The sequence below is a fragment of the Macaca fascicularis genome, chromosome 1, assembly GCF_037993035.2.
Source record: "Macaca fascicularis isolate 582-1 chromosome 1, T2T-MFA8v1.1".
In the NCBI taxonomy this organism is placed as follows: Eukaryota; Metazoa; Chordata; class Mammalia; order Primates; family Cercopithecidae; genus Macaca; species Macaca fascicularis.
In genome coordinates, this window is record NC_088375.1 from 85605905 (window position 1) to 85629658 (window position 23754).

The 23754-nt window shown below is 40.1% G+C and overlaps 1 protein-coding gene across 8 annotated transcripts in view; it reads right to left on the minus strand.

The window, feature by feature from the left end:
* The window catches only part of LOC102126932 (zinc finger protein 717-like), a 102276-nt gene that overhangs the window by 55854 nt on the left and 22668 nt on the right, over positions 1-23754 (minus strand). For 6 of the 8 annotated variants that reach the window (XM_065542931.2, XM_074038158.1, XM_074038166.1 and 3 more), the window contains one exon: positions 14972-16642. The exons of the other annotated variants lie outside the window; for them this stretch is intronic. In XM_065542931.2, the coding sequence (XP_065399003.1) occupies positions 16281-16642 (362 nt within the window). In that variant the 3' untranslated portion in view covers positions 14972-16280. Of the gene's footprint in view, positions 1-14971; positions 16643-23754 lie in introns of those variants that run through there. 8 annotated transcript variants of the gene reach the window in all.

Consider the following 23754-nt stretch of genomic DNA (forward strand, 5'->3'; position numbering starts at 1 on the left):
CCGGTGAGAGAGTGCAGCTGCAGGCATGGAGGTGACATAAGCTGCAGAGCCCAAGCAGACAGCAAAGATAAAGGGGGACAGTGTGAGAGAGCTAATGTGTGTAAAGTCCTAATAAAAGAATGAATGTCTATATTACATAAAGGGAGTCACTGAGGACCCCAGGCTCTGTGTGATGCAATGCTTACTGAGGCAGCCTTGTTGTCTGGGGTGGTTGCAAGGGTTCTTGGTCTCATGGCCAGGGAGATCAGCGTCACAGATGCGCGTGCACATGGAATGGGTTTGGATCAGGAGTTTGGTGGGCAGGGGAACATCTCTCCATTGCAGCGGGGGAGTCCCAAGTGGGTTGCCAAGTTTTGGTAAAAATGTCAGGGTTTTTATAAACAGGCCAGTGAGGAGGAGGCTCATGAGGAGGGAATGTCTTGTCCTCCTAGGGCCCAGCGATTTAGTTGGGACCAGGTGTGCTATCTGTATAAAGCAAAATTTCTATCAGCCTTTACCCAATTCCTTGATTATGTAGGCAGGCTTTTAGTCTCTGTTGTTCTTATCTGGGTGGGAGAGTTTCTGTGTCAGTTCCCAGACATCTTGCAGCTGCAGGCATTCCCTGCTATAGTCTGCTTTGAGCTTCCCTATCTTTGTGTGCCTAACGGGAAAGGAATGTGCTTATTAAGACCCACTGTTTTTACTGGGGCCCATTGTATAAGTGTGAAGTTTGTTGATTACCCAGGAGACTTCATCCCCAACCCCACCCCCCACCCCCTTCTGTGCTTGAGCTGTTTATCTGTGATTTACAGCCTGAACTTTCAGGCTGCCATTTGTTAGAAGAGAAGTGATTTCTTTGAACTGCATGAGGTTAGAAAGGAAGCAATTTCTAAGCTGCTTTTCTGTTAGAAGGAAAGTTTCCTGCCAGGGTCTCACTTTATCCTGTCTACCTAAATAATTTTTTTCTGCCTCCTATAACATTAGGAATTATGGGAATATAGGGATTTATACTCTTGCTAAACAAGTATGGGGAAGTTGTGTAACTTGTCAAAGAATAAACAAAAAGGTAATTAAAAAACGGGCCACAGGAGGAAGACCTCCAGACTAAGGCCATTTCAAAGCATTCAAGTAGATTTCACAGAAATGTTCAAAGTAGGAAAACTAAAGTATTTACTGGTAATATACAATCTGGTAATTTCCAGCTCGGTGGAAACCTTTCCCCTTCCAACAGCCACTGCTGGGAATGTGATCAAAATAATACCAAAACAGATTGTACCTAGATTTGGCCTGGTGGAAAATATTGATTCAGACAATGGGAGTCACTTTATTTCAAGGGTGTTAAGGGGAGTTATGGAAGGTTTACAAATTAAATGGGATTATCACACCCCTTGGCATCCCCATTCATCTGGAAAGGTAAAAAGAATAAATCAAACTCTCAAAAAGCCTATCACCAAACTAATCTTAAAAACTAAAGTACCTTGAACCATGTATCTCCCAATAGCACTCCTTAGGATTAGGAAGCCCCAAGAAAAACCTTGGTATTGTCCCCCATGAGTTATTATATGGGCTCCAGTATTTGGGCAGAGCTACAGATCTCCCTACTATGGAAACCAAGAATCAATTCTGAAGAAATTATATACTGGCCATATCCTCCACCCTGACATTCCTTAGGTGAAAAGGACTTCTGACTCAAACTCTGCCTCTTGAGTTCACGGTTCACCACTTTCAGCCTGGTGACTTGGTGCTGATTAAAACTTGGAAAGAAGATAAGCTCCACCCAAGCTGGGAAGCTCCTTATCAAGGGCTCCTGACCACTAAGATGGCTGGATGTGCAAACAGCTGAAGAAAGGTTGACTCACTATACTCAAGTCAAGGGACTGGTAAAAGGGACCCTAGAAGGCAAGGAAAAAGACCAGTGGAAAGTACATGGGTCACCTGAGGACCCCTTAAAGTTAACTCTAGGAAAAATCTAAAAGGAAAACATGGGCTGGCCCCCCATTTCTGGAAGTTAATATGGCTGGGATGGGCTACAAACAAGAGCAGAAGGTCAAAATGGAAACTGGCAGGGGACTCTTCCCTACCCAACCAGGTTGGTGAATAATGTGCACCTCAGACTATAAGATTTGATACCTGCCAGGTTTTAACTTGTGGGAATTTAGAAAATCAGAGACAGTTCTCACAGGCAGATAAATATCTTTTCCCTGAACCAAATACATGTTACAGTAGGGCATCACCCTGCCCCAGCTGGGATGATGTATAGTGGACTACCCAATTTCAGGGTTGAACAGTAAACATGGAATAACCCGAGCTGGAGACTCTTAAAGAATAAACTACATCTTTCCAAGGGTTCCCTGCCAAATAACTGCCAGAATTTAAAATGTAATTCTATACTCATCACCATTGACAATCCAGTCATTGTAGACCAAGAACCAAAAGTAGCATCTTGGATATAAGGGTGAGGGGCAGAAATCACAGGGAAAGACCCCCTAGGGCTATTTGTTCTCAAACTAATCAAGAACTCAACCTCCCATTTTCCTGGGACTACTCCAACCCCAGACCCTAATAAACACTTTAGTTCACTAGATAATGACCCTAAAAGGGAAAAATACTAAGGTAAAGGATCTAAGGCAAACCTTAGAAATTGAGACAGGGTATGGGGATGTAAATGCCTGGGTCAAATGGGTCAAATTTTCGATACAAGCCCTCAACAAGAGTAACTGCTGTGGGATGACCTCGGGCACAGGTGGTTCCATTTCCCCTAGGATGTAATACCCATCCTAAAGGACTGCACTCTATGTTGGCTCTATACCAGGACAAGGATGCATGGGGAAGTAAGACTTGTAAGAGTCTGTCATTGCTCTTTCCCGCATTCCAGAGCTCAGATTCCAGAGCAATCTCCTTGTTCTCTATAGGGAATATGAACTGTAGCAGGGCGAGCCGCAGACAAAACCTCTCAGACACCAAGTTGTAGAAGGAAGGGCTTTATTCAGCTGGGGGCATCGGCAAGCTACCGCCTTAAAATCCGAGCTCCCCGAGTGCATAATTTCTGTCCCTTTTAAGGGCTCACAACACTAAAGATTTCACATAAAAGCGTCACGATTGATTTGAGCAAGCAAGGGGTACGTGACAGGGGCTGCATGCACTGGTGGTCAGAGAGAAACAGAACAGGGCTGGGAGTTTCACTACATTCTTTTATACAATGCCGGGAATCTATGAATAATATCGGTTTCTAAGTTATGAGTTGATTTTTAACTACTGGGTTTAGGGCAGGCAGGCCCAGGCCTGGTTTTGGGCCTGGCACCGAGCTTTCTGTCTTTGATTTTACTTTCTTGTTTTTTTCTTAAAACAGGTACTGAGTATAAAACAATATGAGAGGGTCTCTCTCTCTCCTCAGAACTACTCCTCTTGCCTCTCCAGGCAGGGGGAAGAGTTCAATAAGCCTGTGGGAGAACTCTCAACTTCTACCTACCTACTTCTACCTAAACATCACTGGTGAGCCAAGCAATGGCAATTACTCAGCTCTCCATACACCCCAGGCTGATGCCTGGTGGTATTGTGGGAAAAGGAACCTCCATAACCTGTTACCATCCAACTGGACTAGGACTTCTGCTTTAGTCCAACTGGCCATTCCCTTCATGCTGGATACCCAAAAATACACATGGACACTGAAACCAGAGAGATTTGACAAATTCTTTTAATCCCAATATATATGTTAACTCAACTGGAGTCCCTAGAGGCGTACCTAATGAATTCAGGCCTAAAACCAAATAGCTGCTGGGTTTGAGTCAGCACTCTTCTGGTGGTCAACTATTAATAAGAATGTGGATTGGATTAACTATATCTATTATAATCAACAGAGATTCTCGGATGTACTCAGGATGCCCTCAAAGGGGTGGCTAGCCAGTTAGATGCCACAGCTGAATGGCCTGGAAAAACAGGCTTGCACTATACATAATACTATCAGAAAAAAGGGGTCTTATGTGTTATTCTGGGTGGGAAATGTTGTACTTTCATCCCCAACAATACTGCCCCAGATGGGACCATCACAAAAGCTTTACCAGAACTAAAAACTCTGGTCAATGACCTGACAGAAAATGCTGGAATTAAAAGGCTGGCTAGAAGGTTGGTTTGAAAAATGGAAAGGCATGGTAGCTTTAATACTTACATCTCTCATAATTGTGGCAGGAGTCTTAACAGCAGTGGGATGTTGTATTACCCCTTGTGTGAGGGGACTAGCACAAAGATTAATTAAAACAGCTATTAATAAACAAATGCCCATAACTTACCAATAAAATAACCTACTACTATTAGAAACTGAATTAAACTCACTCTCCTATGGAAAAAAAAAGTAAATGACTTCTAGAGCCAAGGACAAAAAGGGCTTAAATGAAAATGAGACCAAAGGAAGTAAATAGAAAAGAGTTAACAAAAAATAAAAGAGTTAATAGTAAAGAGAAAAAATAGACAAGGACAAAGTTATATGTCACTATTTTACCTGTGAACTGGAAACAAGTATAAGATTCACACTTTCAACTTTTGACTGCCTACAGGTGTGAGATTAAGAATCTCCAGTTGCCCCTGGAGGTAATATGCAGGTGGTATTTCATATGTGCATATTTTAAAAAGAAATACATAGAATAAGGAGATGAAAATTTACAGAGGGACATAAAAGACTTGATATTATGTGTGTAGGTAAACAAAACTCACCATTTCAAAGATAATCATTTTCCCTAAAATTAATCTATAAATATATTGTTATGACATCAAAAGGTCAACATGCTTTGTTTATGGAAGAAGAGATCAAAACAAAAAACACTATAATGCATCTGAAAGGTTAAATATACATATAAAATCAGCCAAGACATTTGTGAATTATAAAAGCAATAGGAATAACTATCATTACCTGGCACTAATGTATATTATGAAACTCTAACATTATAATAATTGACAAAGATCAAGAACCAGAATATGCACAAAATCCAGATGGATCCAAATAAATGTAAAAAAATTGTATGTTGCAAGTGGCCTTTAAGAGCAATAGACAGATATATATCCAACCACATCATAATAACGCTAAATGCAAATGAGTTAACCCAATTCAAAGGTCAATGTTAAAAGGAGGCAACAGTCACATGGCCAAAGACAAAGCTCCCAACTCTCCTTCTACCCACGAATACAATGAATACACATCTATTCAGGCTCAATTCCCTCTGAGAGAAAGTCATAAATAAGTTAAGACTCCCAAGCAGTGGAAATCTGGAAAAAAAACATACATGAGCAGAAAATACCAAAACACAATTGGGCACTGTAGTGCCTGCCCTAGCCACTACAACATACAATTGGAAAGGAATCCCCAACACTCTTGCAACACACTGAGAAATGTAGGGTATGGACCATATATATGGGAGCCAACCTGTAAAATTCCCCATGGTTCGGCTCTTAATTTATCTAGCTCTGGGAGTATAAGAGACTAAGATCCATGATCCTATAGTCTATAGATCCATGAGTCTATATAGAAAACAAAACAAAATGGCAGTTTTCTATGATCACACTAGTACTTGAAAGGCTTTATCTCCCAAGATATGGGCAATGAAGGGCTTAAAACTCATAGGTATCAGTGTCTCCCTAGAAGGGATGTTCAAGCTTGCTGATGCTGACAAATGAGCTTCTACCTGTTCTGCATTAGGAAGATAATGGGGCCAACAAATAGTAACCTCTGGCAGCCTGAGTAGGAGCTCACCACTTCTTGAGCCCTACTCCCCATCTTGCCCCACTAATAACTCGAGATCTCCCAGTTCCTCCTGGATGGTACTTTACATGTGCTAAGTGCTTCAATATTTACATTTTCCATTTCAGAAACTATATTCTAAACCTCCAAACTCTGAAAGTGCAGGAGACAGGGCAAGTGTGAGTCTCACAAAAAGGGGTGGAATCAAATTGGTATGCAAGCACTTCCAAGGGCTACAACCCTCATAGGTAGTGCAGAGAAGGGGCTAACAGGCACAGCTCCCTGTTTCTCCTGGGAAGAGATTAACAACAAACTCTTCCAGTGGCAACTTGATGGCCTGGCTTCTAATTAATTTGCATCACAGGGTGAAAGGGGCAAATAGCAGACCTTTAGCAGCCTGAAAAGACCCTGAAATCTTTCTGAGTCTTCCCTCATAGCTCACCACAGTGATAAATCTAGTTCTACTTATTCTTTCTGTAGTTTGTCCACACACCAAGTGCCACAACTTCTTTGGCTCCCCCAAGAGGCTGTAGCCTTAATCACCTATCATTGGCAGTGAATTGGCTTTGCATTCTTGAGTTTCCCTAAGCAGAAGAAAGCAGAGGTAGCCACACAACAGGCTCATTTTCCACAACTGTCTCCCCAGGATCACAAGGTATCATGTGAATTTAACTGCAGAAATTGTAGAAACATTACTGTCTTGGGGATAATGATAGAATGTGATACATCTTACTCTCCTGGCAGCCAACAAACATAGAGACAAGCACAAATATGAAAGGTACCTTAGAATCTCTGACCACATAAACTGCTGAAAGTTTTCTCTCATGTCAGTGTGACAAGAGAGGTGGAGAAGTTTCCCTATATAATGTGCAGAAACTAACACAGAGAGTCAAAGAAAATAAAGGAACAAGAAAGGATGTTCCAAAAAAGGAACAAGACAAAAATGTCCCATAACCAACCCTAGTGAAAGGAAACTATGCAATTTACACAACAAGGAATTAAAATAATGGTCTCAAAGGTGTTCAACAAGATCAGGAGAGCAATGCAAGAAGAAACTGAGAATTTTACAAAAAAAGATAGAAAGTATAAAAATAGTACAAAGAGAAATTATAGAGTTGAAGAATATTATAACTAAACTGAAAATTTTAATAGACATGTTTTACAGCAGACTAATTCAAAGACAGGATGAGTGAACTCAAAGACTGGTCACTGGAAATCATCCAATCTGAAGAGCAAACACTTTTTAAAATGAAAGAGTAAAGGTAGGTTAAGGGACTCTTGGCATGCTATCAAGTTGAAAAACTTACACATTATTCATATGATAGAAAGAAGAAAGAGAAAAAGATAGTAAAGATATTCAAAGAAATAATGGCAGAAAACTTCTCAGCCTTGGGAAAGTAAATAGAAATCCACATCCAGGAAGCCTGAAGGACATCAAATAAGATGAATCCACAGAGACCAACCCAACCAAGACGTACCATAGTCAAATTGTTAAAAATGAAGACAAAGTGAAAATTTGAAAGCATTGAGAAAGGTGGCTTGTTGTTTAAGTGAACTCCTAGAAGGCTACAGCATATTTTTCTGCAAAAATCTTGAAGATCAGTGGGAGTGGGATGATATAATCAAAATAAAAAAAAATAAAATAAAAAAAAGCCGATCAAGAATAATATTTTCCACAATCTTTCATTTCAAAAATGAAGGGGAGAGAAACTTTCTCAGCAAAATAAAAGGTTAGGGAGTGTATTGCCACTAGACTTGTCTGGCAAAAAATGCTGAAGGGATTCTTCAAGCTGAAGAAAGAGGACAATAGTTAGTAACATGAAAATATATGAAAGCATACAACTCACAGGAAAAGGAAGTAAATGGTCAAAATTAAAATTCTACCATTACACAATATTAGTGTTTTCATAGTGGTGAGTATCACAATTATTCCTCTTGTACAAGAGTTAAAAGACAAAACAAATTCAGTAAAAATGAATGACATAAAATCAAAATACAAAACTAATCATGTCTATACATTAACAACAAGCTACCTAAAAAAGAAATTAAGAAAACAACTCCATTTACAATAGCATTAAAAAACACTCGTGTAAATTTAAACAAGAAAATGAACAATGTCCTTGTTGAACTCTATAAAACATAAATTTTAAAAATTAAAGATGACACAAATAATGAAATGACATCCCATGTTCATGGGTTGCAAGAATTAGCATTGTTAAAATATCCATACTACCCAAAACAATATATAGATTTTATGCAATTCCAATGAAAATTCCAATGCCACTCATTATAGAAATAGAAAAAGTAGAAAAAATAGAAACAAAGCCCTAAAATTTGTAGAAAACCAAAACAAATAAAAAATAACCAAAGCAACATTAAGCAAAAAGAACAAAGCTGGAGGCATCATCCTACATGTTTCAAAATATATTAAAAAGCTATCAAGGCCAGGCGCAGTGGCCCACGCCTTGTAATCCCAGCACTTTGTAAGGCCGAGGCAGGAGGATCCCGAAGTCAGGAGATAGAGACCATCCTGGCTAACACGGTGAAACCCCGTCTCTACTAAAAATACAAAAAAATTAGCTGCTCGCGGTGGTGGGCGCCTGTAGTCCCAGCTACTCGGGAGGCTGAGGCAGGAGAATGGCGTGAACCCAGGAGGCGGAGCTTGCAGTGAGCCGAAATCGCGCCACTGCACTCCAGCCTGGGCGACAGAGCGAGATTCTGTCTCAAAAAAAAAGCTATTGTGATCAAAATGGCATGGTACTGGAATAAAAACGAACACTATGTCCAACACAATAAAAAGATTACATAGAAATAAATCCACATAGGCCAGGCATGATAGCTCATGCCTATAATCCCAGAACTTTGAAAGGCCAAGGCAGGTGGAGTCCAGCCTGGGCAACATGGAGAAATCCTGTCTCTACAAAAAAAAAATACAAAAATTAACCAGGCATGGTGGTAAATGCCTGTAGGCCCAGCTACTTGGGAGGCTGAGGAAAGAGGATCATTTGAGCCCAGGAGGTAGAGGTTGCAGTGACCCAAGATCATGCCGCTGCACCCCAGCCTGGGTGACAGAATGAAATCCTGTCTCAAAAAAAAAAAAAAAAAAGAGAGAGAGAGAAAGAAATCAACATGTCTGCAACCAACTGATTTTTAACAAGGTTACAAGGAACACAAAATAAGTTTGGGGGGGAGGGGCGGTTTCTTCAATAAACCAACTTACAAAAACTGGCCATTCACATGCAGAAGAAATTCTATCCTTAGGTCAATGCTTACACAAGAATCAACTCTGGCTGGGCATGGTGGTGTCCACCTATAGTCCCAGCTACTCTGGAGGCTAAAATGACAGAATCTCTTGAGCCCAGGAGGCAGAGGTTACAGTGAGCCCAGATTATGCCACTGCACTCCATCCTGGGTGATAAAGCCAGGACTTGTCTCAAAAAATAATTTTTTTAAAAAAAGAATCAACTCAAAATGGATTAAAAACTTAAAAATAAGACATGAAACTATAAAATGACTAAGCAAAAAAAAAAAAAAAAAAAAAAAAGGCGGGGGGTGGTGGCACAGAAAGCTGCAACACAATGGCCAGGGCAATAATTTTCTGAATATAACCTCAAAAGCACAGGCAACAACAGCAATAATAAATGCAATTTCTGTCACTTATAAGTATCTAAAAGACAAGGGTCTTTTAAATAACTGTTGTCTCCTTAACTCCACAGGTCTATTTATTCATCTCAGTGTTAGGTCTACACTACAGGATACACACCCCTGGATCTGAGGTGTTCTGTGCACACACTGGTAGTTCCAGATCTGAGAGAGGAAGTACAAGCCAGCACAACCCTGAAGAAAGAAAAACTATAGCCCATGCCCAGCCTCTTGTGACCCTTCCCTGTGAGGCAGGCTTTGACTGAGATGCTTATCCTCACCAGGTACCTGTCTTTAATGTCATGGCTATACTGTATTCTTTTTTCAATATACTGTAGATTCCTCAATGTATTTATTTGGGTCCTCTGCCCTGATATCAAGACATAAAGTTGATTTTTAAAATACTGACATACATTTAGCAAGCTTTTATACTCATTTAGCCATTCTACAAATTATCTGTAGATTCTTTTAACTGCATAATCATAAATTTTATACCTTTATTTCACAGTCTAAAACTTAAAGTATGATGGTCTATTGTATCTGAATATACTAGGCATACTTGAATTGTTCCCAGCCAAATATGCTTTAAACATTTCACCAATATGTATGACGGAAGCTACCTTCTATTTCTAGTTTTCATGAGTTCCTACAATTATGAGTAGTTGGAATTTTTATGAAGGCATCTTATTCATCAATTGAACTAATCATTTATGTTTTTCTTGTATCATAATGAATAAACCAAGGCTATAAATTACTTGTAATCATGGGTTAGCCGAAATTGTTTTTAAATATATCTTAGTAGCCATTACATTTATATATTTTCTAATCTCCACTTGATATATTTTTGTAGCGTATTGCCAGTTCATTTATAACACAGAAATGATTAACACCACATCATAGTTAGAAAGCTGAAAGGTCAAGTTTTAGGTTTGTTGCCTAATATCCCAGAGTGACTGAAGGAGTTTCCATCCTTGCCACATTCTTACTTTTCTGTGGAAAAAGTTACTATCTCCAGGGACCCTGTCCCCAATTCCATAGTGTAACCAGCCTACCTACTGTGGAAGCCTATCAAGGGAAGATACCTCTCAGATGTTAATTTAATGTATCAAGATACATAAACACAGAATTTGGAGTACATCATGACCTTAATTGTGTCAATGCATTTCCATGGATTTATAATATGCCTCAAATGTACACAAATTTAAGTTAGTTGAATGACTAAGCTAGTTGAATGACTAAGCTAGTTGAATGACTCCCTGCACACTGAGGATTTCTAACATACTACATTTAACAAGTGTCTGTTACATCATGTGTGTCCATCAGAACACACAATACATGCAGTCTCAAATTACATGTTCTCAGTGAACCAGAAGGGACCACAGCATGAAACCTGATTGGCTTTGAATCCCAGCTCCCTAATTTTATTTTAAAAAGTAATAATACTGGGAGTCTGTGCAGGAATGGAAGAAATCATCACTGATCCAAACATCCTAGGCCCATTGTTAGAGGGTCTCAGGACTGCATCCTTATGCTTGGGGGGCCCAGAACAGCCTGTTGGGTCCCAGAAATGAGTAGTGTAGAGACCTGGAATACAGGTAAGCATTTATTGAGCACTTGCAGCGATAACTTTGTCCAGGGCAAGAGGCAGTCAGGCCATTTCATTCTGTTCAGAGGCCTGCATGTAGGAACTGTGCTTAACACCTACGCCACCACAAACAGACTCAGCTGAGGTAGGTTGTGGCAAAATACTGCCTTTTTTCCCTGCAGCCCCATGGAATAAGGGCAAGGCACGGTGTGTCTTCCCAGCTTAGGAGGGAATCAGGCCCTGCTCAATGGGCAACACTAGGTTTCTCCTCAGAAATTCTTAGGGGCTGGGGACTAACTTTCATTAGATCAGCATCAGGGTTGAGGGTCTCCACGTATTTCCCTACCCTCGCCATACCTTTCTGCTCCATCAGCCTGCCTCGACACCTTTTCCTTGGCTGCGTCTCTGTAGAACCATACCTCCGTGCAGACCATTCTCTGAGGACCCTCCTTGCCCTCTTGCCTCGTCCCCTTCAGGAGCTCAGTTCTCTGCTCACTCCTATTGGGCCATCCTTACCTCTTGCATGCTCTGGACTTGGGCAGGGGCTTGAGCTACACTTTTCTAGTTCCTGCTTCAGTCTGTGTTAGAAGGGATGGGGTAGAAGGGTGGGATGGGGTAGAAGGGTGGGAAGAAGCAGCATCAGTGGTGTGCACACACACAGAATGTGGAGCAGGAGGAAGAGACCTCTTTGGGGCACATTCCTGTGGAGGGATGGCATGTAAGGGTTCCTCACTCACCTCTGCTGCAGCTGCAGCTGGTGCTGGGTGGCGGCTGACAGGTGCTCAGCCTTTTTATCCTCTTGGATCAGCTCCCTGGGGGTCCAGTAGATGGTCAGTACCTGTTACTTCCTAATTGCTCCCTTCTACCACTGAATCTTTAACAGGGGCAGTCTCCTGGCTGAGAAAGTCACTCAGAAATCCTGTGATCAATCTTGATCTTAGTTTTGAAGACTGGCTGATTTCTTTGTAGTTTGTCTTCTACTGGGTGAAATATACCTCTTACTAACTGGTATTTCTATAATCTCTTGTGCTGTGTGATTGTGGTGGGGTTGCAAGCTTGGGGTCCTGTCCTTCCCTTTCTGACTTGCAGGGACCTGATCACTGGCGGGGGATCACAGCTGTGGTTGGAAAATATTCAACATTCTTTCACGATAAAAACTTTCAGCTAAGTAGATATAGAAAAGGATACAGTCAAATTGGTAAAGAGTACATGAAAAACCCACATCTAACATCATCCTTAATAGTGAAAGCCTATGTAAGTATTTCCTAAGATAAAAAGCAATATATCCACTGTCACATCTAGTTATCATTGTACAAAATCAAGGTGCTAGTCAGGACAATTTGGCAACAAGCAAAATCAAAATGCATCTATTTTGGAAAGGATTATTATCCTTTTTTTTTTTTTTTGAGACAGAGTCTTACTGTGTCACCCAGGCTGGAATGCAATGGCATGATCTCAGCTCACTGCAACCTCCCGGGTTCAAGCGATTCTTGTGCCTCAGCCTCCTGAGTAGCTGGGACTACAGGTGCACACCACCATGCCCAGCTAATTTTTGTATTTTTAGTAGAGATGAAGTTGGCCAGGCTGGTCTTGAACATCTGGCCTCAAGTGATACACCTGCCTCGGCCTCCTAAAGTGCTGGGATTACAGGTGTGAGCCACTGTGCCTGGCCAGTATTATGTACACTTATTTTTATTTGCACTTGACCTGATCTTGTATTTAGAAAATCATAAGGAATTCACCACCTTAGAATAAAGTTCAGTATGGCAACAGGATACAAGATCAGTATACAAATTTAATTGTATTTCTTGACATAAAAAATGAACAATACATAAAAGAAACAATTTTAGTTGCAATAGTATCAAAAGCCAAATAAAAATAATTTTAACAAAAGAAATGAAAACTGGAACACTGAACATTACAATTCAAGGCTAGTGTTGTAAACACCTAACAGTCATCTCTGAGCCTCCTCCTCTTGGCTGTGACCACTTTACCTTCTTAGGGGAAGAAAAGTAATTGCACTTTTTTCCTTTATGTTCAAGGTGGACTTAACACTTCCAAATGTGTATTAGACTCTCCCTTTTTGTGGAAAGAACACTAAGACCCATCAAGAGAGATTTTAGCAATCCTTATCAAAGAGGACAAAATACAAAGCCTCTCAGCCTCAACCTAACCTGCACCAAAGTCAAGATCACATAAACCTGGATGACTCCACCTCAGCATTTTTCCTTCCTTCCTTTAGTTCCTTCCCTCCCTCCTTCCCTCCCTCCCTCCCTATCCCTCTTTTTTCTTTTTTTTTTTTTTTCAGCTAGGTTCGTACTCTGTTGTCCAGACTGGAGTATACTGGTGTGATCATAGCTCACTGCAGTCTCCAATTCCCGGGTTCAAGCGATTCTCCTACCTCAGCCTCCAGAGTAGCTAGGACTACAGGCAGGCACCATCATGCCTAATTGTTTGTGTGTTTGTTTTGTAGAGACAGAGTCACTATGTTGTTAGATTGGTCTCAAACTCCCAACCTCAAGGGATCCTCCCAACTTAGCCTCCCAAAGTACTGAAATTACAGGAGTAAGTCACCACACCCAGCCAGCATTTCCCTTTGAACAGGAAAAGTGGTGGTGGAAACTATGAGAAACTCGTGTGGAACTCCTTGTCTAAAGCAGGGAAGGAAAAGCAAAGTTCAAGTCTATCTCATAAAAGAACTAAGTAAACCTTGGGTGAAATGGGACCAATGGAATTTCAAAGTATGGGTAAAAATTTATCAGATACATGGAGTATGAACTGGCTCAAGAATTATGGGGTACGTTTACCCCCATGACTCTGCCTCTGCTATTTTATCCCATCATATACACTAGGGCAGTTTTTCCAACTAAGATAATCCATTGAAGACACCCAAATTAGTTTACTGGGTAAGAACAAACATCTTTTTAATGGATTCAAAGGCGGTTAACACATTAATTTCTGCTTCAATAAACTTGCAAAAATACAGACAATTCTTCATGCATTAGGGTGCACCTGTTATAAACAGACATCTGGTTTATATATATATATATATATAAAGTTTATATATTATATATATAAAGTTTATATATTATATATATATATCATATATAAAGACATATACCTTTAATATATTAAAGTTAGTTGTTAATAGTAATATCAACCACTTGGTCTACATTCAAATCTCCTAATTTTTGCCATAATATCGCAGGTTATCCAGGATTTAATAAATAAACGAAATTCCACAGCACTGTCATATGGACAAAGAGAAGTCTTGATCCATCAGGTCCTGATCCACAGGGAGCAAGACAGACTCTCTGGTTCAATTCCACCATCTTTCCTTTGGAAGTTCAGAAATCTGTCCTCTCCCACTGCTTCTCTGCAGGTCTAGGGTTGGATTCTGTGTCCCTGAAGGTCGCTATGCATAGGTGGAAGAGGAGCCACTGGGGCTTCAGGGGAGCCTGGATATTGGAACAGGTGTGCCACCACTTGGTGGGAGTAGAAACACAGGTGGATCTCAGACAAGATGTGGCCTGATTAGCAGGTGCGAATCATAGACCAGGGCCAGGGCTGAGGAAAGGGTGATGCCATCGGTGCTATAATGACTGCTTTGCCAGAAGACAGTAACTTCTCTCAGAAACTTCCAAATTACTAGGGTGGGCTGTAGTGTAAAGCAAACAAATCACACATGTGCTTTAAATACCTGATCTCTCAAGCACAAAGGGGAATTTCTTGGGAGTGGAGGTGGAAAGATCTCTACACTATTTAATTCCTCCTTTCTTAAATCAGTGACGAGGTCCAAACTAACGGCTCCCTGGTCACTCTGGGGGTCAGCTGAACTTCAGTCCTACAAAGCATAATAAATCAGGAAGGACCATCAAGACTATTGTTGTGAAGCCTGTAAATAACATTCATCACTTCTATCCATATTATCCTATACAACTCTGTTTTACATGGTCCCAACCATGTAAATGCTCAGAAATGTACACAAAGTCTGTGTCCTAGATAAAAGGGAATGCTTTTTGAAGAACAATATCTGATTTCTTTCCTCTGTGACTTCTCTAATGTCTGCTAAGCTGTGACTTCAAGCAAACGGTTTTTTCTATATTTATTACACAGGGTTTTCTCTATGTGAGTTCTGTGTGTCCAGTGATGACTGACCTTAGGCAAAATATTTTCCCACGTTCATTACTTTCATAGGTTTTACTATCCTATGTGAGATCTCTGATGTTGGCTGAGCTTTGACTTCCAGCCAAAGGATTTTCCACACTCATTACATTCATAGGGTTTTTCCCCAGTGTGAATTATTTCACATCAAGTGAGGTGTGACTTCTGGTAGAAGCTTTTACCCCATACCTTACATCCATAGGTTTTCTGCCCTCTGTGAATACTCTGATGTGACCTAAGGCTTGACTTCCAGCCAAAGGGTTTTCCACATTGATTACATTCATAAGGCTTTTCCCCCGTGTGACTTCTCTGATGGCTAGTGAGGATTCCTTTCTCATAGAAGGTTTTCCCGCATTCGTTACATTCATAGGGTTTCTTGCCTGTATGAAAACCCTGATGCACTCTGAGGTATGACTTGCGATGAAACGTTTATCCACGTTTGTTACATTCATAGGGTTTTTTCCCTGTGTGAGTTCTCTGAGGTACATTGAGATTTGCCTTCTCATAGAAAGTTTTCCTACATTCTTTACATTCATACGGTTGTTCACCTCTGTGAGTTCTTTGAGGTACCAGGAGGGTTGACTTCCGGCAGAATCTTTTCCTACATTATTTACATTCAAATGGCTTCTCACCTGTGTGAGTTCTTTGATGGATAGTGAGGGTTGACTTATGGTAGAAGGTCAACCCACATCCATTACATTCATAGGGTTTTTCCCCTGTGTGAGTTCTCTGATGCACCCTGAGTGCTGACTGCTGCCAAAACGTTTTTCCACATTCATTATATTCACAGGATTTTCCCTGTGTGTGGATTTGCTGATAAACGCTTGGATTTGATCTGACAGAAGAATTTCTCACATATGGCACACGCATAGGGTTTCTCTTCTGTATGTGTTCTCTGATGTTTTGTAAGACAGGATTTGATAATGAAGGCTTTCTCACATTCACTATATTTATAAGGTTTCTTTCCTGAGTGTATTTTCTGATGTTCAGTGAGTTTATGCTTCTTACAGAATATTTTCTCACATACATGACGTTCAAAAGTTTTCCTCCCTACCTGAGTTAGCTCTTGAGCAATAGGAGCTGACTCATTACAGGCTTTCCCACATTTATTACATTTACAAAAGGTCTCTCCCATAGAAACACTCTTATGTGTTAATATAGCCTCCACGTTGAAGGCATTCCTCAGTCGACTGTATTCAAAACACTGTAGTCCAATTTGAATCTTGTGATCCTAAGATGCTCATGACCTCCGAGAAATGTTCCAGTTAAATCATAAGCATCAGGTCTCACTCCAGCTTGCATTTCATCAGAATCACCAGAAAGAAGCATGTTCTGAAATACATTCAACTCCTCAGATCTCATTCCTGAATAGTTTCCATTATTTCTAATCAGTTCTGGTACATGGTTTGAAGTCAAACTACATGTTTTTCCTGATTCCACTCCCTTCTCAACTGATGATTTGCTTTTCGTAATTACAACTTGCCACAAATGTCTACTGTGACTTTCTTGGCTCCTCTCAATTATGTCATCAACTATGTGGACAGCTGAAATAAGTAAAAAAAAATCGTACATATGAACCACACATAAGTATTTCCTATGAGATGCTCATTTAAAGGTAAATAACTTTCTTTCTTTTTTTTTTTTTTTTGAGACAGCATCTCACTCTGTCACCCAGGTTGGAGTGTAATGGCGTGATCTCAGCTCACTGCAACCTTCGCCTCCCACGTTCAAGCGTTTCTCCTGCCTCAGCCTACTGAGTAGCTGGAACTACTACAGGCACCCGCCACCACACCCAGCTAATTTTTATATTTTTAGTAGAGACGGGGTTTCACCATGTTGGCCAGGATAGTCTCGATCTCTTGACCTTGTGATCCGCCTGCCTCAGCCTCCCAAAGTGCTGGGATTACAGGCGTGAGCCACCGTGCCCAGCTAAGGTAAATAACTTTCTATCCTAGTGCCATAAGATTTTATAAAAATCAATGGGTACTGTTTTTATAAGTATGTCGATTCTTTTCCTATTGAGTTAATTACACTAATAGATTATCTAACGCTAAATTGTTTTTCTTGCTTTTTAAAAAATAAAATTTAAAAAAAAAAAAAAAGACAGAGAGAGAGATAGGGTCTTGCTGTGTTGCCGAAACTGGAGTGCAGTGGTGAGATCATAATTCACTACAACCTCAATCTCCTGGGCTCAAGCAATCCTCACACCTTAGCCTCCCAAATAGATGCGCCTACAGGCATACACTATGACACTTGGTTTTTGGTGCTGGATTTTTTGTAGAGATGGGGTCTTGCTATCTTACTAGGCTGATCTCAAACTCCTGGCCTCAAATGATCTTTCTGACTCCATCCCCTAAAGTGCTGGGATTACAGTCATGAGCCACTGAGCCTGGCCTTTTAAATTCATGTAGAAATATTTAGTAAAAAAAATTCACTTAGTGTCTTGTATTTTTCAACTAAGCGCTTTTGACCTGCCATTTGCATTACCTATTCATTTTACCTATTTTGTTCTTATAACACTGGACCTCTCATGCTGGTATTTTTCTCATTCTTCTGCTTTAAAGATGAGAAGGTTTTCCTAGATCAGCAACTTGTAGGTGCAGGAGAGGATTATTTGCCTCACAACTAAGCAGGTAAAATGTGATACCCAGAAATCCCTTCTTCTCCTCCCAACTTCAGGACCACCCGCTTTGCATACCCTTATACTGGGTCCTCCTCAGTTTCATGATTTCTGATGCTGTATACACAATTCTAAGTGCTGTACGTCTCAGATTCTTATCAATTCCCTAGGTGACCTCCTTCATAAGTGTGGCTTTAAATACCAGCTTTAACCTCCTGAGACTCAAATTTGTATCTCCAATAGTGATGTCCATTCTCTAAAATTATATATCTACCTACATATTACACGTTAAATTTGGAAAACAGCTTCTCAAATATAAGCTATCCCAAAGTGAAGTGTACTCAGCATTTTATGTCAAAGGACTCAGATTTCTATTTGGAAGTGAAGTTCAAAGTTAACATTTTTTTTTTAATCTCTTCATGAAAGCACTTCAAAAACACCAGACTGCTGTGCTTCTTGCTTAGCTGAGAGACAAATAACTCTCTCCTGCACCTACAAGTAGCCAATCTAGGAAAACCTTCCCTTAAAGCAGAAGAATGAGAAAAATACCAGCATGAGAGGTCCAGCACAGCAGTCTGAAGTAGACCTGGGACACTTGAGCTTGAGCTTGATGTGAGGAGGGGCATCCACCATTACTGAGGCTTGAATAGTGGTTTTCCCCTAACAGTGTAAACAAAGCCTTTGGGAAGTTCAAACTGGGTGGAGCCCACCACAGCACCACAAAGCTGCTGTAGCCAGACTGCCTCTCTAGATGCCTCCTCTCTGGGCAGGACATCTCTGAAAAAAAGGCAGCAGCCCCAGTCAGGGGTTTATAGATAAAACTCCCATCTCCCTGGGACAGAGCACCTGGGGGAAGGGGCAGCTGTGGCACAACTTTAGCAGACTTAAACGTTCCTGCCTGCCAGCTCTGAAGAGACCAGCAGATCTCCTAGCACAGTGCTCGAGCTCTGCTAAGGGAGAGACTGCCTCCAAGAGTGGGTCCCTGAACCCCGTGCCTCCTGATGGGGAGACACCTCCCAGCAGGGGTTGACAGACACCTCATACAGAAGAGCTCCAGCTGGCATCTGGCAGGTGCCTCTCTGGGACAAAGCTTCCAGAGGAAGGAGCAGGCAGCAATCTTTGCTGTTGTGCAGCCTCTGCTGGTGATACACAGGCAGAAAGGGTTTGGAGGGGACCCCCAGCAAACTCCAGCAGACCTACAGCAAAGGGGCCTGACTGTTAGAAGAAAAACTAACAAAAAGAAAGCAACAGCATCAACATCAACAAAAAGAACAAACATGCAAAAACTCCACCTGAAGGTCACCAACAGCAAAGACCAAAGGTAAATAAATCCACAAAGATGAGGAAAAACCAGCACTGAAAATTCCAAAACCAGAATGGCTCTTCTCGTCCAAAGCATCACAGCTCACCAGCAAGGGAACAAAACTGGATGGACAATGAGTTTGACGAATTGACAGAAGTAGGCTTCCGAAGGTTGGTAATAACAAACTCCTAAAGGAGCTATTCTAACCCAATGCAAGTGAGCTAAGAACCTTGAAAAAAGGTTAGAGGGATTGCTAACTAGAATAACCAGTTTAGAGAAGAATATAGATGATCTAATGGAGCTGAAAAGCACAGCATGAGAACTTTGTGAAGCATACACAAGTATCAATAGCCGAATCAATGAAGCAGAAGAAAGAATATCAGAGATTGAGGATCAACTTAATAAAATAAAGTGTGAAGACAAAATTAGAGAAAAAAGAAGGAAAAGAAATGAATAAAACCTCCAAGAAATATGGGACTATGTGAAATGGCCAAACCTATGTTTGACTGGTGTACCTGAAAGGGACGCAGAGAATGAAACCAAGTTGGAAAACACACTTCAAGATATTATCCAGGAGAACTTCCCCAACCAACCAAGACAGGCCAACATTCAATTTCAGGAAATACAGAGACCACAAAGATACTCCTTGAGAAGAACAACCCCTACACACATAATCATCAGATTCACCAAGGTTGAAATGAAGGAAAAAATGTTAAGGGCAGGCAGAGACAAAGGTCAGGTTACCCACAAAGGGAAGCCCATCAGACTAACAGTGGAGCTCTCTGCAGAAAGCCTACAAGCCAGAAGACAGTGGAAGCCAATACTCAACATTCTTAAAGAAAAGAATTTTCAACCCAGAATTTAATATCCAGCCAAACTAAGCTTCACAAGTGAAGGAGAAATAAAATCCTTTACAGACAAGCAAATGCTAAGGGATTCTGTCACCACTGGGTCTGCCTTACAAGAGCTCCTGAAGGAAGCACTAAATATAAAAACGAAAAACTGGTACCAGCCACTGCAAAAACAAACCAAAATGTAAACACCATCGACACTATGAAGAAACTGCATCAACTAATGGGCAAAATAACCAGCTAGCATCATAATGACAGGATCAAATTCACACATAACAATGTTAACCTTAAATGTAAATGGGCTAAATGCACCAATTAAAAGGCACAGACTGGCAAATTGGATAAAGAGTCAAGATCCATCAGTGTGCTGTATTCAGGAGCCCCATCTCTGTGCAAAGGCACTCATAGGCTCAAAATAAAAGAATGAAGGAAAATTTACCAAGCAAATGAAAAGCAAAAAAAGTAGGGGTTACAATACTAGTCTCTGATAAAACAGACTTTAAACCAACAAAAATCAAAAAAGACAAAGGAAATTACATCAATGGTAAAGGGACCAATGCAATAAGAAAAGCTAACTATCCTAAATATATATGCCCCCAATAAAGGAGCACCCAGATTCATAAAGCAAGTTCTTAGAGACCCACAAAGAGATTTAGACTCCCACACAAAAACAGTGGGAGATTTTAATACCCCACTGTCAATATTAGACAGATCAATGAGACAGAAAATTAACAAGGATATTCAGGACTTGAACTCAGCTCTGGACCAAAAGAACTTAATAGACATCTACAGAACTCTCCACCCCAAATCAAAAGAATATATATTCTTCTCGGCACCACACAGCACTTATTCTAAAATCAACCACATAAGTAAAACGCTCCTCAGCAAATGCAAAATAATGGAAATCATAACAAACAGTCTCTCAGACCACAGTGCAATCAAATTAGAACTCAGGATTAAGAAACTCACTCAAAACCACACAACTACATGGAAACTGAACAACCTACTCCTGAATGACTACTGGGTAAATAAAGAAATTAAGGCAGAAATAAATAAGTTATTAGAAAACAATGAGAACAAAGACACAACATACCAGAATCTCTGGGACACAGCTAATGCAGTGTTTAGAGAGAAATTTATACCACTAAATGACCACAGGAGAAAGCAGGAAAGATCTGAAATTGAAACCCTAACATCACAATTAAAAGAACTAGAGAAGCAAGGGCAAACAAATTCAAAAGCTAGCAGAAAACTGAAATCACTAATATCAGAGCAAAATTGAAGGAGATAGAGACACAAAAAAAACCTTAAAAAAAAAATCAATGAATCCAGGAGCTGGGTTTTGAAAAGATTAACAAAATAGACTGCTAGTCACACTAATAAAGAAGAAAAGAGAGAAGAATCAAATAGACACAATAAAAAATGATAAAAAGGAGATCACCACTGATCCCACAGAAATACAAACCATCAGAGAATACTATGAACACCTCCATGCAAATAAACTAGAAAATCTAGAAAACGGATTAATTCCTAGACACAAACACCCTCCCAAGACTAAACCAGGAAGAAGTCAAATCCCTGAATAGACCAATAATAAGTTCTGAAATTGAGGCAGTAATTTATAGCCTACCACCCAAAAAAAGCCCAGGACCAGATGGATTCACAGCTGAATTCTACCAAGAGGAGCTGGTACTATTACTTCTGAAACTGTTCCAAACAATAGAAAAAGAGGGACTCCTCCCAAACTCATTTTATGAGGCCAGCATCATCCTGATACCAAAACCTGGCAGAGACACAACAACAACAAAAAAGAAACTTTCAAGCCAATATCCCTGATGAACATCGGTGTGAATATCCTCAATAAAATACTGGCAAACCAAATCTAGCAGCACATCAAAAAGCTTATCCACCACGATCAAGTCAGGTTCATCCACGGGATGCAAGGCTGGTTCAACATATGCAAATCAATAAACATAATCCATCACATAAACAGAACCAACGACAAAAATCACATGACTATCTCAACAGATACAGAAAAAGCCTTTGATAAAATTCAACACTCCTTCATGCTAAAAACACTCAATAAACTAGGTATTGATGAAACACATCTCAAAATAATAAGAGCTATTTATGACAAACCCACAGCCAATATCACACTGAATGGCTAAAAGCTGGAAGCATTCCCTTTGAAAATCGGCACAAGACAAAGGTGGCCTCTCTCACCACTCCTATTCAACAAAGTATTGGAAGTTCTCCCCAGGGCAATCAGGAAAGAGAAAGAAAGTGTATTCAAACAGGAAGAGAGGAAGTCAAATTATCTCTATTTGCAGATGACATGACTGTATATTTAGAAAACCCCATCATCTCAGCCCAAAAACTCCTTAAGCCCAAAACTCCTTAAGCAACTTCAGCAAAGTCTCAGGATGCAAAATCAATGTGCAAAAATCACAAACATTCCTATACACCAAAAATAGAGAGTCAAATCAAGAGCAAATTCCCATTCACAACTGCTACAAAAAGAATAAAATACCTAGGAATACAACTTACAAGGGATATGAAGGACCTCTTCAAGGAGAACTACTAACCACTGCTCAAGGAAATAAGAGAGGACACAAACAAATGGAAAAACATTCCATGCTCATGGATAGGAAGAATCAATATTGTGAAAATAGCCATAGTGCCCAAAGTAATTTATAAATTCAATGCTATTCCCATTAAGCTATCATTGACTTTCTTCACAGAATTAGAAAAAACTACTTTAAATGTCATATGAAACCAGGAAAGAGCCCATAGAGCCAAGACAAAGGTCTTAAGCAAAAAGAACAAAGCCGGAGGCATCACACGACCTGACTTCAAACTATACTACAAGGCTACAGTAACCAAAACAGTATGGTACTGGTACCAAAACAGATATATAGACCAATGGAACAGAACACAATCCTCAGAAATAACACCACACATCTGCAATGATCTGATCTTTCACAAACCTGACAAAAACAAGCAATGAGGAAAGGATTCCCTATTTAATAAATGGTATTGGGAAAACTGGCTAGCCATATGCAGAAAACTGCAACTGGACCCCTTCCTTAAACCTTATACAAAAATTAACTCAAGATGGATTAAAGATTTAAATGTAAGACCTAAAACCATAAAAACCCTAGAATAAAACCTACGGAATACCATTCAGGACACAGGCATGAGCAAAGACTTCATGACTAAAACACCAAAAGCAATGGCAACAAAAGCCAAAATTGACAAATGGGATCTAATTAAACTAAAGAGCTTCTTCACAGCAAAACAAACTATCATCAGAGTGAACAGGCAACCCACAGAATGGGAGAAAATTTTTCCAATCTATCCATCTGACAAAGGGCTAATATCCAGAACTTAAAACAAATTTATAAGAACTTAAGACAAATTTACAAGAAAAAAACAAAAAACCCCATCAAAAAGTGGGCAAAGGATATGAACAGACACTTTTCAAAAGAAGATATTTGTGCAGTCAACAAACATATGAAAAAAAGCTTATCATCATTGGTCATTAAAGAAATGTAAATCAAAACCACAATGAGATACCATCTCACGCCAGTTAGAATGGTGATCATTAAAAAGTCAGGAAACAACAGATGCTGGAGAGGATGTGGAGAAATAGAAATGCTTTTACACTGTTGGTGACAGTATAAATTAGTTCAACCATTGTGGAAGACCATGTGGTGATTCCTCAAGGATCTAGAACTAGAAGTACCATTTGACTCAGCAATCCCATTACTGGGTATAATACCCAAAGGATTATAAAGCATTCTACTATAAAGACACATGCACATGTATGTTTATTGTGGCACTATTCACAATGGCAAAGACTTGGAACCAACCCAAATGTCC